The sequence below is a fragment of the Phyllobates terribilis genome, unplaced genomic scaffold (assembly GCF_046119375.1).
Source record: "Phyllobates terribilis strain yellow unplaced genomic scaffold, ASM4611937v1 Scaffold_5__5_contigs__length_657084704, whole genome shotgun sequence".
In the NCBI taxonomy this organism is placed as follows: Eukaryota; Metazoa; Chordata; class Amphibia; order Anura; family Dendrobatidae; genus Phyllobates; species Phyllobates terribilis.
The window spans coordinates 386,218,189-386,232,640 of NW_027362765.1; the positions used below are offsets into that span (position 1 = coordinate 386,218,189).

General features: G+C 41.7%; 2 protein-coding genes across 2 annotated transcripts in view; one reads left to right on the top strand and one right to left on the bottom strand.

Annotated features, from left to right (window-relative positions):
- LOC141271585 (ovostatin-like) overlaps positions 1-13,330 on the bottom strand; it is a 135,149-nt gene extending 121,819 nt beyond the window's left edge. The window contains exons 1-3 of the mRNA XM_073681629.1: positions 13,208-13,330; positions 4,726-4,790; positions 112-295 (exon numbers count right to left, since the gene is read on the bottom strand). Coding sequence (XP_073537730.1) covers positions 112-295; positions 4,726-4,790; positions 13,208-13,330 — 372 coding nt within the window. The remainder of the gene's footprint in view (positions 1-111; positions 296-4,725; positions 4,791-13,207) is intronic.
- Positions 13,331-13,385: 55 nt separating this feature from the next.
- Positions 13,386-13,985, top strand: LOC141271586 (olfactory receptor 10D3-like). The gene has a single exon (XM_073681631.1). It carries the CDS (start codon positions 13,386-13,388, stop codon positions 13,983-13,985), a length of 600 nt encoding a protein of 199 aa, XP_073537732.1.
- The last annotated feature ends 467 nt before the right edge of the window (positions 13,986-14,452 follow it).

A 14,452-nucleotide genomic window follows, 5' to 3' on the forward strand; every position in this document is an offset into this window, starting at 1 on the left:
AAGAAAGGACAGGTACAGAAAGTAATTAATGAAGCCCTCATTTAAAGAAAAAGGAGAAAGGAGAATTAAAGGTCATCCATCGCCCTCCCAAATTTAGTACATGACACTTACTAAGAAGGGAATACACTGGAAGTATGAAGGAGGGGAGACGAGCACACTAAATATGGTGGTGTTAATCCCGTTGTACTGGAGTACAACATTGAGGTCCATCATGTCATTAAAGCATTGGAGGTTCATACAGGCTTTTCCCATCTCCCCGCTGTTCAGCTTTACCGGAATGGATAGTGCATACTGGCTACAGGGACACAAAGTAAAGAATTATCAGTACTCCGAACAATACGCCTAGGATGTTCCTCCAAATACTACACCCAAATAGAACCTTTCACCAGAGCAAAAGTCTCCTGCTTTATTTCTTCTATTCTCCTGTCTATTCCACTTTCTTCTTTTTTTAAAATCCACTATACAGATCCAGAGATATTGTTCTTTATTTTTAGTGCTAATTTTTGTGGTCTTTAGTGGAGGCATGGCTCACATGGTAATTATGCAGCACACCCTAAAGATACACTCCAGAGGATCTACATTGCCAGAGAATCCTTTGATGGTAACAACCATAAACATTTGCACTAAATAAAAAAAAACATATTTCTGGAACGGTATGGAGGATTTTCTTTTGTAAGAAAAGTGGAACACTCAGGGGTGCAGTGTATATAAAAAAAAAAGTTTTAAAAAAAAGTCCACTTTTGACCTGGTGACAAGTCCCTTTTATATTTTCTCACTTTCTGAAACATTACATCCAATAAAATTTACACTCCATTCTTCATGTTTTATTAATTTCTCCAATCTCCTCAAGTTTTTTCACTATATTTTGAATAGTTGAAGCAAATGGTAAGATTCCCCCTCCCTCCAAAACCAATTACTACGAAGGAAAACCATGCACAACTATGAATTGCCTGGAGAAGGAAAAATCACAGATGTCTCCATTTTTTTTTCAAAGACACTGGCAAATAAAGTCCCCTGTAGTTATGAACTGACCAGGAAATTACAGACGGTTGACAAACCTGTTCTCCATAAGTGGGTACTTAATTCTTATTATTATATTTATTTTTACAGCACCATTGATTCCATGGTGCTGCATATGAGAGAGGATTACATACAAAATACAAATATAAATTACAGAGAACAAACTAACAATGATAGACAGGTACAGAGGGAAGAGGACCACGCCCTTGCGGAGGTACAGTCAACCGGAAAATGGGGAAGTAGACAGTAGGTTGGGGGTTGCGGCATCTCCAGTGGTGGTGAGATGGCATCGGGGTTATTGCAGGCTGTTAGGTTGCTTGAAGAGATGCGTTTTCAAGTTCTATCTGAAAGTTCAGAAACTGATGGATAATTGGACGTGTTGGGGCACAGAATTCCAGAGTATTGGGGATGCTTGAGAGAAGTCTTGGAGGCAATTGGGTGAGGAACGAATAAATGTGGAGGAGGGAAGAAGGTTTTGAGAGGACCTGAGGTTGCATGTTGGAAGGTAACGGAAGATCAGTTTGGAGATATAGGGAGGAGGCAGATTATGGATGGCTTTGTAGGTCAGTGTTAATAGTTTGAACTGGATACGTTGGGGAATTGGGAGCCAGTGAAGGGATTTGCAGAGGGGAGAAGGGGGGGTGAAAGCGAGGCGAGAGATCGATTAGTCGTGCAGCAGAGTTAATGGGGTTGTCCGGTCAAAACCGAGAAGTCTCCAGTCACTCTGTATCACTGCAGACTTATGAATCCCCCCAGTGCATGCACTGTGCGCTGCAGAAATTTGCCGGTTTCAGACCCGGGAACAGAGGGTATGTATGAGTTATACATACCCCTGGCCAGTGGGCGCAGCCTCGCTCTCCATACACTTGAATTTATTGGGCGCGGCCTCAGCTCAATAAAAGTGAGTAGAGCGAGGCCACGTCCACTGGCCGGGGGTATGTATAACTCATATATACCCTCCGGGTCTAGGTCTGAAACCTGCGAATCCCCTCAATGCACAGTGCGTGCGCTGGGGGAATGCACAGAGTGACTGCAGACTTATCGGTTTTGACCAGGCAAACCCTTTAAGGATGGACTGGAAAAGTGCGAGAGTGTTAGCAGGGAGGCCACAGAGGGGGATGTTGCAGTAGTCGAGGCAGGAGATGATAAGGGCATACACTAACATTTTAGTTGATTCAGGGTTAAGGAAAGGATGGATTCTTTAAATATTTTTGAGTTAGAAACAGCTTGGATGTGGGGTTTGAAGGACAGGGCAGAATCGAGGGTTACTCCGAGGCAGCGGGCTTGTCGTACAGGGGAAAGCGTGATGTCATTTATTGCTATAAATAGATCAGGTAGGGGAATTAGGTGAGATGGAGGAAAGAGGATGAGTTCAGTTTTGTCCACATTGAGCTTTAGGAAGCGTGATCAGAAGAAGGAGGATATGGCTGATAGACACTCCGGGATTCTGGATAGCAGAGAGGTGACGTCTGTACCAGAGAAGATGATCTAAGTGTCATCAGTATATAGGTGGTACTGGAAGCATTGGGACTTTATGAGTTGTCATAGGCCAAAGGTATAGATTGAGAAGAGTAGGGGTCCCAGAACAGAGCCTTCAGGGACAACAACAGAAAGAGGGTGGGATGAGGAGGTAGTGTGGGAGTGGGGAAGCTAAATGTGCAGTTGAAGAGGTATGAGGAGAACCAGGAGAGGGCAAAGTCTTTGGTTACAAGGGAAGAACGGATTTGTAGTAGGAGGGAGTGGTCAACTGTTTCGAAGGCAGAGGACAGGTCTAGAAGAATATTATAGAGAATTGTCTGTTAGCTTTGGCAGTAAGTAAGTCGTTGGTAATTTTGGTCAGGGAAATTTCACTGGAGTTGTGGGGATGGAAGCCAGATTGTAGGTTGTCAAAGAGTGAGTTAGATAAGATATGTGAGGAAAGTTCAGCACGGACATGCTATTTGAGGAATTTGGAGTCGAATGGAAGCAGCGATATGTGATGATAGCTGGACGTAGAGGTGGAGTTGAGGGATGGCTTCTTTAGGATAGTTGTGATAGTGGCATGTTTGAAAGCATTAGGGAAGGTACCAGAGGTTAGCGATAGGTTGAAAAGATGGAAAATGGGATAGGGCTGAGATTAGCCTGGTGGTGAGGTTGAGAAGGAGGTGGGATGGAATGAGGTCAAGTGCACAAGTGGTCAGGTGCGATTTGGAGAGGAGATGAGTGAATTAAATGATGGTGGGGAGGAAGGTTATGGGAGAGGGGCAGAGGTCTGTTATATGTAGGGGTTGTGGAGGATGGGCAGTAAAGACTTGCCTTGCTTGGTCTGCCTTTTTTTTTAAATGTGCGGCAAAGTATTTTGCAGAGATGAGGGAGGTCGGAGGGGGGAGAGAAGGGCGGAGGAGGGAGTTAAAAGTGTTGAATAACTGTTTGGGATTGTGGGATAAAGAAGATACAAGGGTTGGAAATAGACCTGAGGTGAGGGCTGATTTGAATGTGAAAGTTTTTGTTTTGAATGCGGTCTAATCTGCTTGAGAATGTGTTTTCTTCCAACGCCACTCCACAACCCTGGACACCTTCCGAAGCTTTTTTAGTGAGGATACTGGGCAAAGGTTGTCCATTGATTCGTTGCACTTTGCCATGCACGAAAGGGGTAATCGAGTCAATAGCGGATTCCAGTGTGGTGTTGTAGAAAACGGTGGCACTGTCTTTGTCATGGAGTGAAGATATGGAGAACAGCAGTAGAATGGAGTCGGAGAGGGTGTGAATGTCTAGATGTGTGAGGTTTCTGCAGGGTTGTGCTAGTTTCTGAACATGGGGTACGGTGAGGAGGAGAGGGATGAGAAAGTGAGTAGATGGGATCAGATAATGGTCAAAGAATAATTGAAAGAAGAACAGATACAGTGCTGCTCACCATTATTGGCACCCCTTCATTTTTTTCATAGACTGTACAATATCTTCAGAACTAAATGGAAATGTACCAAAGTTATATCCTCTGGATTTTTCAATTAGTGGTCCAAAGTAATACAACAATAAAACATTGTTTTTCTACTTCCATGTTGCAATTTCAAAGAAAAAACAGAAAAAAACAGAAGGTGGAGATATTCCATATTATGTACTTAAACTTCATGGGTGCCAATAACGATGAGCAGGACTTGTAGATAGATCGATATGAGATACAAAGATAGATAGATAGATACTTAGATAGATATGAAATACATTGATAGATACAGTAGATCGATATGAGATAGATAGATAGATCATAATTTTAAAATATCCAGCAATTTCTAATATTATTCATTGTAATGATATGTTTTATATCTCGAAGGTAACAATATGATTACATTCCCGCACCAAGATAAAAGTAAAGTGTTATTTCATTTAAACTTGTTGCATAGGCATAAAAAAAATCATTTTCTGATATGTTTTATATACTGAAGTTCTAAAGAGATCTTGGAAGAGAGTTTGCTAGATACTTAAGAAATAAATAGTGCTGTAATCACTCAGCCGCTCGGGGTATCACATCTTTAAAAAAAGATATAATTTAGATAAAGTATTGTGATGAGTGACCCTCGCCCCAAGAACTTACGGTTCAGATGTGCCTGCAGAGAGGAGACACGGGAGGAGAACAGTCAGGAGAAGGCTCTTCGCAGTCATGCCGGCTCACTGACTGGTCGGGTGGCACAATCATTCTGGATTATATACAACTGTCGTACAATGCTTTACTGCCCATTGTTCTCCTCCATCTGGCTGATTGTGGCACATTTGCAGAGTGTCACATCCTCCTTGTCCTGAAACATGAAATGAAAAACACAGCAAAGATGACATTTCACCAGGTCTACTGTTCAGAAGAGGCGACAGGGATTCAGAAGTTTGCAGGGCTCTGCTACAGAGTTCTTCCCAAATGGTCAGTAACCACATTGGCCATACTTGGTCTCTGGTCAAAGGGTCCTGCCATTTTTTTTTTTAGCTCATCTTTGCGCCACTTTTATGCTTCGTTTCATCAACCCTTGTTACTTCTTTGAAGCAGAGATAGAAAAAAAAGTCAGCTCATCCTCAAGGCAATCCAATGCTCGGAACCAGCATTGCCGCAGAAGTCTGATAGTAGAAAAGATTGTTCCAGCGTTCTTTTTATTTTTATTCTCTTATGTTTTATTGTATAAGAAAGGACCAATGTGGACAAACCGGATACGATATAAAATGCTTCCCTAGTCGTTCATACAGATATGAACTGATTAAAGACGCAAGTCTGAAACGCGTTTGCTACTAAGTACATACTGCTTTGGTTGTGACCTATGGTAATGTTGTAAAGATTTTATCATAATAAACTTAGAGTTTTTATTTTATGCTGACGCTGGAACAATCTTTTCTACTATTGTTATTTTTTTTTGGTTTGCACGATCACGATAATGCAGGAATGTTTTTCATTACCCAGAAATTTGCGACTAAAAAAGGAATTTGTGGCTTTTTGAAATTTAACAAAATTCTGTCTTTGTTTAGATAAAAACTGGAATAGCAATAAGTGCAATAGGTTCTTATCCGGATTACAGAGGAAAGAGTAAAACGGGATTTGTTCCCCTGGGGGGATTGTCAAAGTCATAACCCCTTTATTAGCTGTTAAGCAAAGACAGCTGCTACAGATCCACCAAACAGATAGAAAGCAAACTTGCAGATGAAAGTGGATATAAAACCCGTGCTGCCGAGGATCCAATATTCAGTAGGAGACCAGATGTGGTATGGATGCGGTTTCATTTGTCAACGCATTTCAAGGTGATCTTGTATATGATCATCTCGAAATGCGTTGACAAATAAAACCGCATGCACAATAATAATAATTTTTATTTCTATAGCGCCAACATATTCCGCAGCACTTTACATTTTAGAGGGGACTTGTACAGACAATAAAAGACATTACAGAATAACAATAATCACATAAATCAAAAGATACCAGGAGGGCCCTGCTCGCAAGCTTACAATCTATGAGAAAATAGGGGAGACACGACAGGTGGATGGTAACAATTGCTTGTGTTGTACGGTCAACCATAAATGTAATAAATAGGTAACCATCTAATGCTAAATGAACCAGTCACCAACCAGTATGTGAGCAAGGACAGACACAGAAGTCTATTAAGTAGATGGGGATGTGTGAAAAGATGATACGAGGGACCTGGTTTGGAAGGAAGTTTTGTATCAGGAAAAAAAAGGGATAGTTAGATAAGTGAGTTGAGGCGATAGGCCAGTCTAAAGAAATGTGTTTTTATGGTATGCTTAAAACTGTGGGTATTGAGGATTAATCGAAGAGTCCTGGGTAGTGCATTCCAAAGAATTGGCGCAACACGTGAGAAGTCTTGGAGATGGGAGAGGGAGATTCGGATTATTGAGGATGTTAATCTTAGGTCATTAGCAGAACGGAGGGCACGGGTAGGGTGGTAGACTGAGAAGAGGTAGGAGATGTAGGATGGTGCTGAAGCTTGGAGCGCTTTGTGGGTAAGGATGATGAGTTTATATTAAACTCTATAGCGGATGGGTAACCAGTGCAACGACTGGCACAGGGTGGTGGCGTCGGTCTGGCGGTTGGCGAGGAATATGATCTTGGCTGCTGCATTCTGGACGGATTAGAGAGGGGAGAGTTTAGCAAGAGGGAGACCGATTAGTAGAGAGTTGCAGTAGTCCAGACGAGAATGAATCAGAGCGACAGACACATGAAAACTTTTGCAAGTTTGGAGAGTGGTTTCAGCAACGGCTCAGAGATTTGCAAACTTTTTCTTGAGTGCATTTTTCATAGAGCTTCCTGACTTTCCTCAACCAAAAATGAAAATCACAACAGTTCTGAATTTAAAAAAAGTTGTCAAAGTCCAGCCTCTTATATTTTTCATAATTTTTTAAATAATTTTTGATTTCTATTTTATGTAAATCTTAAACAGAATCAGTCAGAAGGGTTTGCTATGTAATCTGACAGCAACATGATGTAGGGGCTGAGACCTTGATTCCAGCGATGTATCACTAATTTACTGAGTGCATCAGTTATGATAGAATCACAATTCTCTCTGCAGTAGATCTAGCTCAAATGTTGAGCCCTGTATAACCCGTCCACATCTCTCATTGGCAGCTTTCTGTAAAGACTGTGCATAGACAGAAAACTGAAAATCAGAGGTAGGGCTGGGTTGGACTAGGAGGCATGAGACACCTAGTCCTGTAATGATAATATCCTGCTGATAAAACACTGATTGTATTGAAATAGCAAAACGCAGTCTAGCAAGTGACACATCACTGGAAACAGGCTTTCTTCCACTATATCATGATGCTCTCAAATTATATAGCAAAAAGCTGCTGACAGATTCCCTTTAATGTCTTATATTAAGAAATATTTCTTTGCATTTGCAGTGGGGAAAATAAGTATTTGATACGCTGCCAATTTTGCAAGTTTTCCCACCTACAAAGAACGGAGAGATCTGTAATTTTATCATGGGTACACTTCACCTGTGAGAGACAGAATCTTGAAAAAAAATCCAGAAAATTACATTGTATGATTTTTACAGAATTAATTTGCATTTTATTACATGAAATAAGTATTTCATACAATAGAAAAACAGAGCTTAATATTTGGTACAGAAACCTTTGTTTGCAATCACTGAGGTCAGACGTTTCCTGTAGTTCTTGACCATGTTTGCACACACTGCAGCAGGGATTTTGGCCCCCTCCTCCATACAGATCTTCTCCAGATCTTTCAGGCTTCGGGGCTGTCACTGGGCAACATTGAGTTTCACCTCCCTCCAAAGATTTTCCATTGGGTTCCTGTCTGGAGACTGGCTAGTCCACTCCAGGACCTTGAAATGCTTCTTACGGAGCCACTACTTAGTTGCCCTGGCTGTGTGTTTCGGGTCATTGTCATGCTGGAAGACCCAGCCACGACCCTTCTTCAATGCTCTTACTGAGGGAAGGAGGTTGTTGGCCAAAATCTTGCAATACATGACCCATCCATCCTTCCTTCAATACAGTGCAGTTGTCCTTTCCCCTTTGCGAAAAAGCAACCCCAAAGTATGATGTTTCCCCCCACCATGCTTCACAGCTGGGACAATGTTCTTGGGGTTTTAATCATCCTTCTTCCTCCAAATATGGCGAGTGGAGTTGATACCAAAAAGTTCTATTTTGGTCTGATCTGACCACATGACCTTCTCCCATGCCTCCTCTGGATCATCTATATGGTCATTGGTGAATTTCAAACGTTCCTGTACATGTGCTGGCGTGAGCAGGGGGACCTTGTGTACCCTGCAGGATTGTAATCCATGATGTTGTAGTGTGTTACTAACGGTAATGTTTGAGGCTGTGGTCCCAGCTCTCATCAGGTCATTAACCAGGTCCTCCCATGTAGTTCTGGGCTGATATCTGACCTTTCTCAGAATCTTCCTTACCCCACGAGGCGAGATCTTGCATGGACCCCCATATCGAGGAAGATTGACAGTCATCTTGTGTTTCTTTCATTTTCTAATAATTGTGCCATCAGTTGATGCCTTCTCACCAAGCTGCTTGCCTATTTTCCTGTAGCCCATCCCCGCCTTGTGCAGGTCTACAATTTTGTCCCTGGTGTCCTTAGATAGTTCTTTGGTCTTGGCCATGGTGGAGAGGTTGGAGTGTGATTGATTGAGTGTGTGGTCAGGTGTCTTTTATACAGGTAACAAGTTCAAACAGGTGCAATTAATACAGGTAATGAGTGCAGAGTAGGAGGGCTTCTTAAAGAAAAACTATCAAGTCTAAGAGAGCCAGAATTCTTGATAGTTGGTAGGTGATCAAATAGTTATTTCATGCAATAAAATGCAAATTAATTATGTAAAAATCATACAATGTGATTTTCTGGATTTTAGTTTTAGATTCTGTCTCTCACAGGTGAAGTGTACCTACGATAAAAATTACAGACTTCTCCATTCTTTGTAGGTGGGAAAACTTGCAAAATCGGCAGTGTATCAAATACTTATTTTCCCCACTGTATAAAAGAAACAACATCAAGAAGAATTCCCTTTAGGATTAGTTTAAACAAGACTCTAGAGTCAGCGGAGAAAGAAATAGACGGTGTAATCCTCAGAGGTAATTCTCGGAGGTCTATGTACAAATCTATATACATAAATATATATATATGCGAGTAAATTGCTGGCTGTGATTCTTCATGTTTTCCCTCCGGTTTGTGCCAGAGGCCATGACTCAATCCTGGATTTGTGTAATCTGCCACGATGACATTTAGAAAACTATTACATAGTATATATTTTTGCTATAGAGATTGGAAATTTTACTAATTATAATATATTAAAGGAAGATTTGCCAAGGTATTTAATAATTACGGCACCTGAATGTCACAGTGACTGCTGTTTACATGACTATAACTTCTATTGAATTGATACATGAAATAGAAATCAAGTGATCACTGATCACCTATTAATAGGATAGCTGATAATTTACTACTGGAGGGTGGACCGCTCGCTGGGACCGGCACCAATAGTCAGGACAGGGAGCGGCGGTGTGAATATTCGACCAACGCTCCATTCATCCACTAAAATATTTTCCTGCTACCGAATAGAGAGTGAATGGAGCAGTGGTCGTGTATCTGACTTGACGCTTAAGACCCAGAGGCTGGACCGCCACCAATCCTGTGGATAGCTGATCACTTTTTTTCACCGGACAACTGCTTTAAATACTGCAGAAAAAGTTTGGAGGCACATGGTATAGGAATTTAAGAAAGATCATGGCTGCCATCATCGAGATGCCATAGAGTTTTATCCTGTCAGATTGTGGACAAATCATTCAGAAAAATAATTGTAGCTCGCTCCATTGGTCCAAAGGTATTCTCAGTGTTATTGTCCTTGGAGAATATCTTAGGGTTACTAGTACAAGACTTATGGAGGCAGCGGGTGCTGAGGGGATCAGGTGCAGAAGCTGAGGATGGCCTGCGATTTTCCAACTTTCTTTATAGGGGTTTTCTTGGTTTAGAATATTAATGTCCTCCAGTTAGATAGACTATAAATATTAGGTTGCTTGGGGGTCGGCTCTCGGTACCATTTCCGATTAGCTATTGGAAAGGACGGGGCCCCTCATATGAGCTCTGCAACCTCTTCAATGTTGGCATTATGTGCCTTCCACTTGCACACTATCCTAGTTGGCTATGTGTCTGACTACAACGCTCGACTATCGAAGTTGGGACGGAGAAAGCAACACGTGAAACGCGCGTCAGGGGTGCTCCTTTCAGCTGCCATACAGGTCTTACATTTTTTTTTAGTGACTTTTTCACCTCACTTTGAAGGTTCTGTCACTTGTTTTGGGGATAAGCTTATTGCAATATTGAATGCTCTGCGGTTACACCCTGACCAGCTTATTATTGCTGAAAGCTACTATAGGGGTATATATACACTGCTCAAAAAAATAAAGGGAACACTCAAATAACACATCCTAGATCTGAATGAATGAAATATTCTCATTGAATACTTTGTTCTGTACAAAGTTGAATGTGCTGACAACAAAATCACACAAAAATCATCAATGGAAATCAAATTTATTAACCAATGGAGGCCTGGATTTGGAGTCACCCCCAAAATTAAAGTGGAAAAACACACTACAGGCTGATCCAACTTTGATGTAATGTCCTTAAAACAAGTCAAAATGAGGCGCAGTATTGTGTGTGGCCTCTACGTGCCTGTATGACCTCCCTACAACACCTGGGCATGCTCCTGATGAGGTTGCGGATGGTCTCCTGTGGGATCTCCTCCCAGACCTGGACTAAATCATCCGCCAACTCCTGGACAGTCTGTGGTGCAACGTGACGTTGGTGGATGGAGCGAGACATGATGTCCCAGATGTGCTCAATCAGATTCAGGTCTGGGGAATGGGCGGGCCGGTCCATAGCTTCAATGCCTTCATCTTCAGGAACTGCTGACACACTCCAGCCACATGAGGTCTGGCATTGTCCTGCATCAGGAGGAACCCAGGGACAACCGCACCAGCATATGGTCTCACAAGGGGTCTGAGGATCTCATCTCGGTACCTAATGGCAGTCAGGCTACCTCTGGCGAGCACATGGAGGGCTGTGCGGCCCTCCACAGAAATGCCACCGCACACCATTACTGACCCACTGCCAAACCGGTCATGCTGAAGGATGTTGCAGGCAGCAGATCGCTCTCCACGGCGTCTCCAGACTCTGTCACATGTGCTCAGTGTGAACCTGCTTTCATCTGTGAAGAGCACAGTGCGCCAGTGGTGACTTTGCCAATCCTGGTGTTCTGTGGCTAATGCCAAGCGTCCTGCATGGTGTTGGGCTGTGAGCACAACCTCCATCTATGGACATCGGGCCCTCATACCACCCTCATGGAGTCGGTTTCTAACCGTTTGTGCAGACACATTCACATTTGTGGCCTGCTGGAGGTCATTTTGCAGGGCTCTGGCAGTGCTCCTCCTGTTCCTACTTGCACAAAGGTGGAGGTAGCGGTCCTGCTGCTGGGTTGTTGCCCTCATACGGCCCCCTCCATGTCTCCTGGTGTACTGGCCTGTCTCCTGGTAGTGCCTCCAGCCTCGGGACACTGCGCTGACAGACACAGCAAACCTTCTTGCCACAGCTCGCATTGATGTGCCATCCTGGATGAGCTGCACTACCTGAGCAACTTCTGTGGGTTGTAGAGTCCGTCTCATGCTACCACGAGTGTGAAAGCACAACCAACATTCAAAAGTGACCAAAACATCAGCCAGAAAGCATTGGTACTGAGATGTGGTCTGTGGTCCCCACCTGCAGAACCACTCCTTTATTGAGGGTGTCTTGATAATTGCCAATAATTTCCATCTATTGTCTATTCCATTTGCACAACAGCATGTGAAATTGATTGTCAATCAGTGTTGCTTCCTAAGTGGACAGATTGATTTCACAGAAGTTTGATCTACTTGGAGTTATATTCTGCTGTTTAAGTGTTCCCTTTATTTTTTTGAGCAGTGTATATTGTGCCTCACCTTGATTTTTTATTTAAATATCTCTGCCCACCTATTTATTTTACAGATTTTGGCAGATAACTTGATTGCATTACTGGGTTTTCTGTGGTGATGTCCTTGCAGAAAGCTGCTGTAGGGGAAGATATACATTTTTGCCTTACTTTTATATCTTGTTCACACATAGGCATTTGGCAGATATTTGCCTCAAGGACATTGTTTTCCTTCTCTGTCAGTCTTCATTGTGTTAGGTATGATTTTATTGCACCAGATATTTACAATTGTAATAACTGTCAGGTGTGGAACTTGTCCTTTGTGTGTATACCGTGATATATAGTGACCATTATTGCTGCTTTTCATATGACTTAATGGTATGGTTTGCCGTTGTATGAGACTTTCTGATTTTTTACTTATGGCTCCTATCCTTGTATCTTTTTGGAGTATTTTTATAATAAAAGAAGGTTGTTATAACCAAATTTATTTTCTGGAATCTTGTTGACGGTCTCAAATGTTATGGTCTTCATTCTCAAGATTTAAGCCCCAATACATCATTGACTTTGCGCCTGTTTTTTTTGTCGATTTTTACGTATTTGCACTTTTTATTTGTTTGACCCAATTCATTATTCTATTTGCGCCTTTTTTAAGTTTATTCTATGTTTTCACCTGAGTTTAGCTAATCCAGATGTTTTTGTCTGATTCATCAAATTCAACTTTTTAAAAAGTCACAAAATTAGCGTAACTTCCGCTCCAGTCCCCACTTCCCCTGGTGTATTTGTAAGTACAACAGTATTTTGCGAAACATGTGAATTTTTGCTCTAAAAGGTTGCAAAAACATTCAACAACACAGAAAAAAAATCAATTTTTGACTGCACACCAAATGCACAAATGCATGAATCATGTGTGCCATTTTGAAGAATTTGGGGAAAAAAATGGCAACTAATGCTACAAGACTAAAAAGAAAAATGACTTAAAAAACGGGGTCCATAGACTCATCCATTTTTGTGCATAACGTAAACTCGAAAGATTTTAGAATTCTTAAGGTTCTTGTCTTTAGTAATATATTCATTGTTCTATGACCATTCAGGATGATGTCGGAGAATAAAACAGAAGACGGGTTTCTCTTATTGGGTTTTTATGAATATCCAGATCTACAAGTTTTAATATTTTTTCTTTTCTTATTGATATATTTCCTCTGCGTTTTGGAGAACACGCTGCTTATAGTTATCATCTACTTGGATACAAATCTTCATACCCCCATGTATTTCTTCCTGTGTAACTTGTCCTTTCTAGATATTTGCTTTACCACTGTAATTTTCCCAAAGTTCCTCCTGACATTTTTGGGCAAGAGATCAATCTCCTTCTTGCAGTGTTTCATACAGATGCATCTTTACACTAGGCTTCAGAGCTTAGATTACATCTTATTGACGGCAATGTGTTATGACCGTTACGTGGCCATCTGCAATCCTCTTCGTTACAGTCTTGTCTTGAATAAGAAGGTCTCTGTCCTCTTTGCTGGAGTTAGTTGGCTTCTCGGCATTATAGACCCTCTTCCAATTATTGTTGTGCTCTCTCGTTTCCCGTTCTGCTCATCTCGGGAGATCGACCACTTCTTTTGTGACCTGATGCCTTTGTTAAAAGTCTCCTGCGGTGATGTCTCCAAAGTCATGACCATTGTTTTCAGTGAAGGCGCACTTATCGGTATAGCATCGTTTGTATTAATATTATCTTCCTATAGTTACATCATAATCGCCGTAACAAGCATGAAGACGGCACTGGCTAGGCGTAAAGCCTTCTCCACCTGCTCGGCCCATCTTATAGTCATCTTGATGCTGTATCTGAGTCTGATCTGTGTCTATATCATACCTTCCCCAGATGATAACCCTAGTAGTAAAAAGCCAGTAGCTCTTCTTAACACAGTGCTGGTGCCAATTTTTAATCCAATTCTGTACAGTCTTCGAAATAAAGATGTCAAATTAGCGATTCAAAAACTTTTTTCAGGGAAACTACAACTTCTTAAAATGAAACAATAGAACAAGAAAAAAATTGAAGTGCGCGACTTTTTTTGCCCTTGATGACTTTTGAGATGCGGACATGGGAGATGGGAATGTTGTAGCCATAATGGAAGGAAAACATGGACTAAAAAAACTGCAGAAATCAAGATGATTTCAGGCAAATTTGGCAGTTTCATAAAGCATATTTTCAAGGCATAATGGGATGTGAGGGCACAATTAATTTGACAGTCCACAACAAACTTTTGGACTCACGTGATAAAAAAAACAGTCCACAACTTTATGCACAGTCCCATAGAGCCTCTTTTAGGTCATGGGTTGTCCAACCCAATATCTTCCATGGTGGACTGAAAATGGAAATGACATACAAAGGCTCTAGAACCAGACGGACCAGAAATGAAGGAGGATTACTTCATAAAACTAATTGAGTGGTATACTATCCTCCTCTAGGCATACTTTGGCAGTGTGAACGACTGAGTCTACAACAA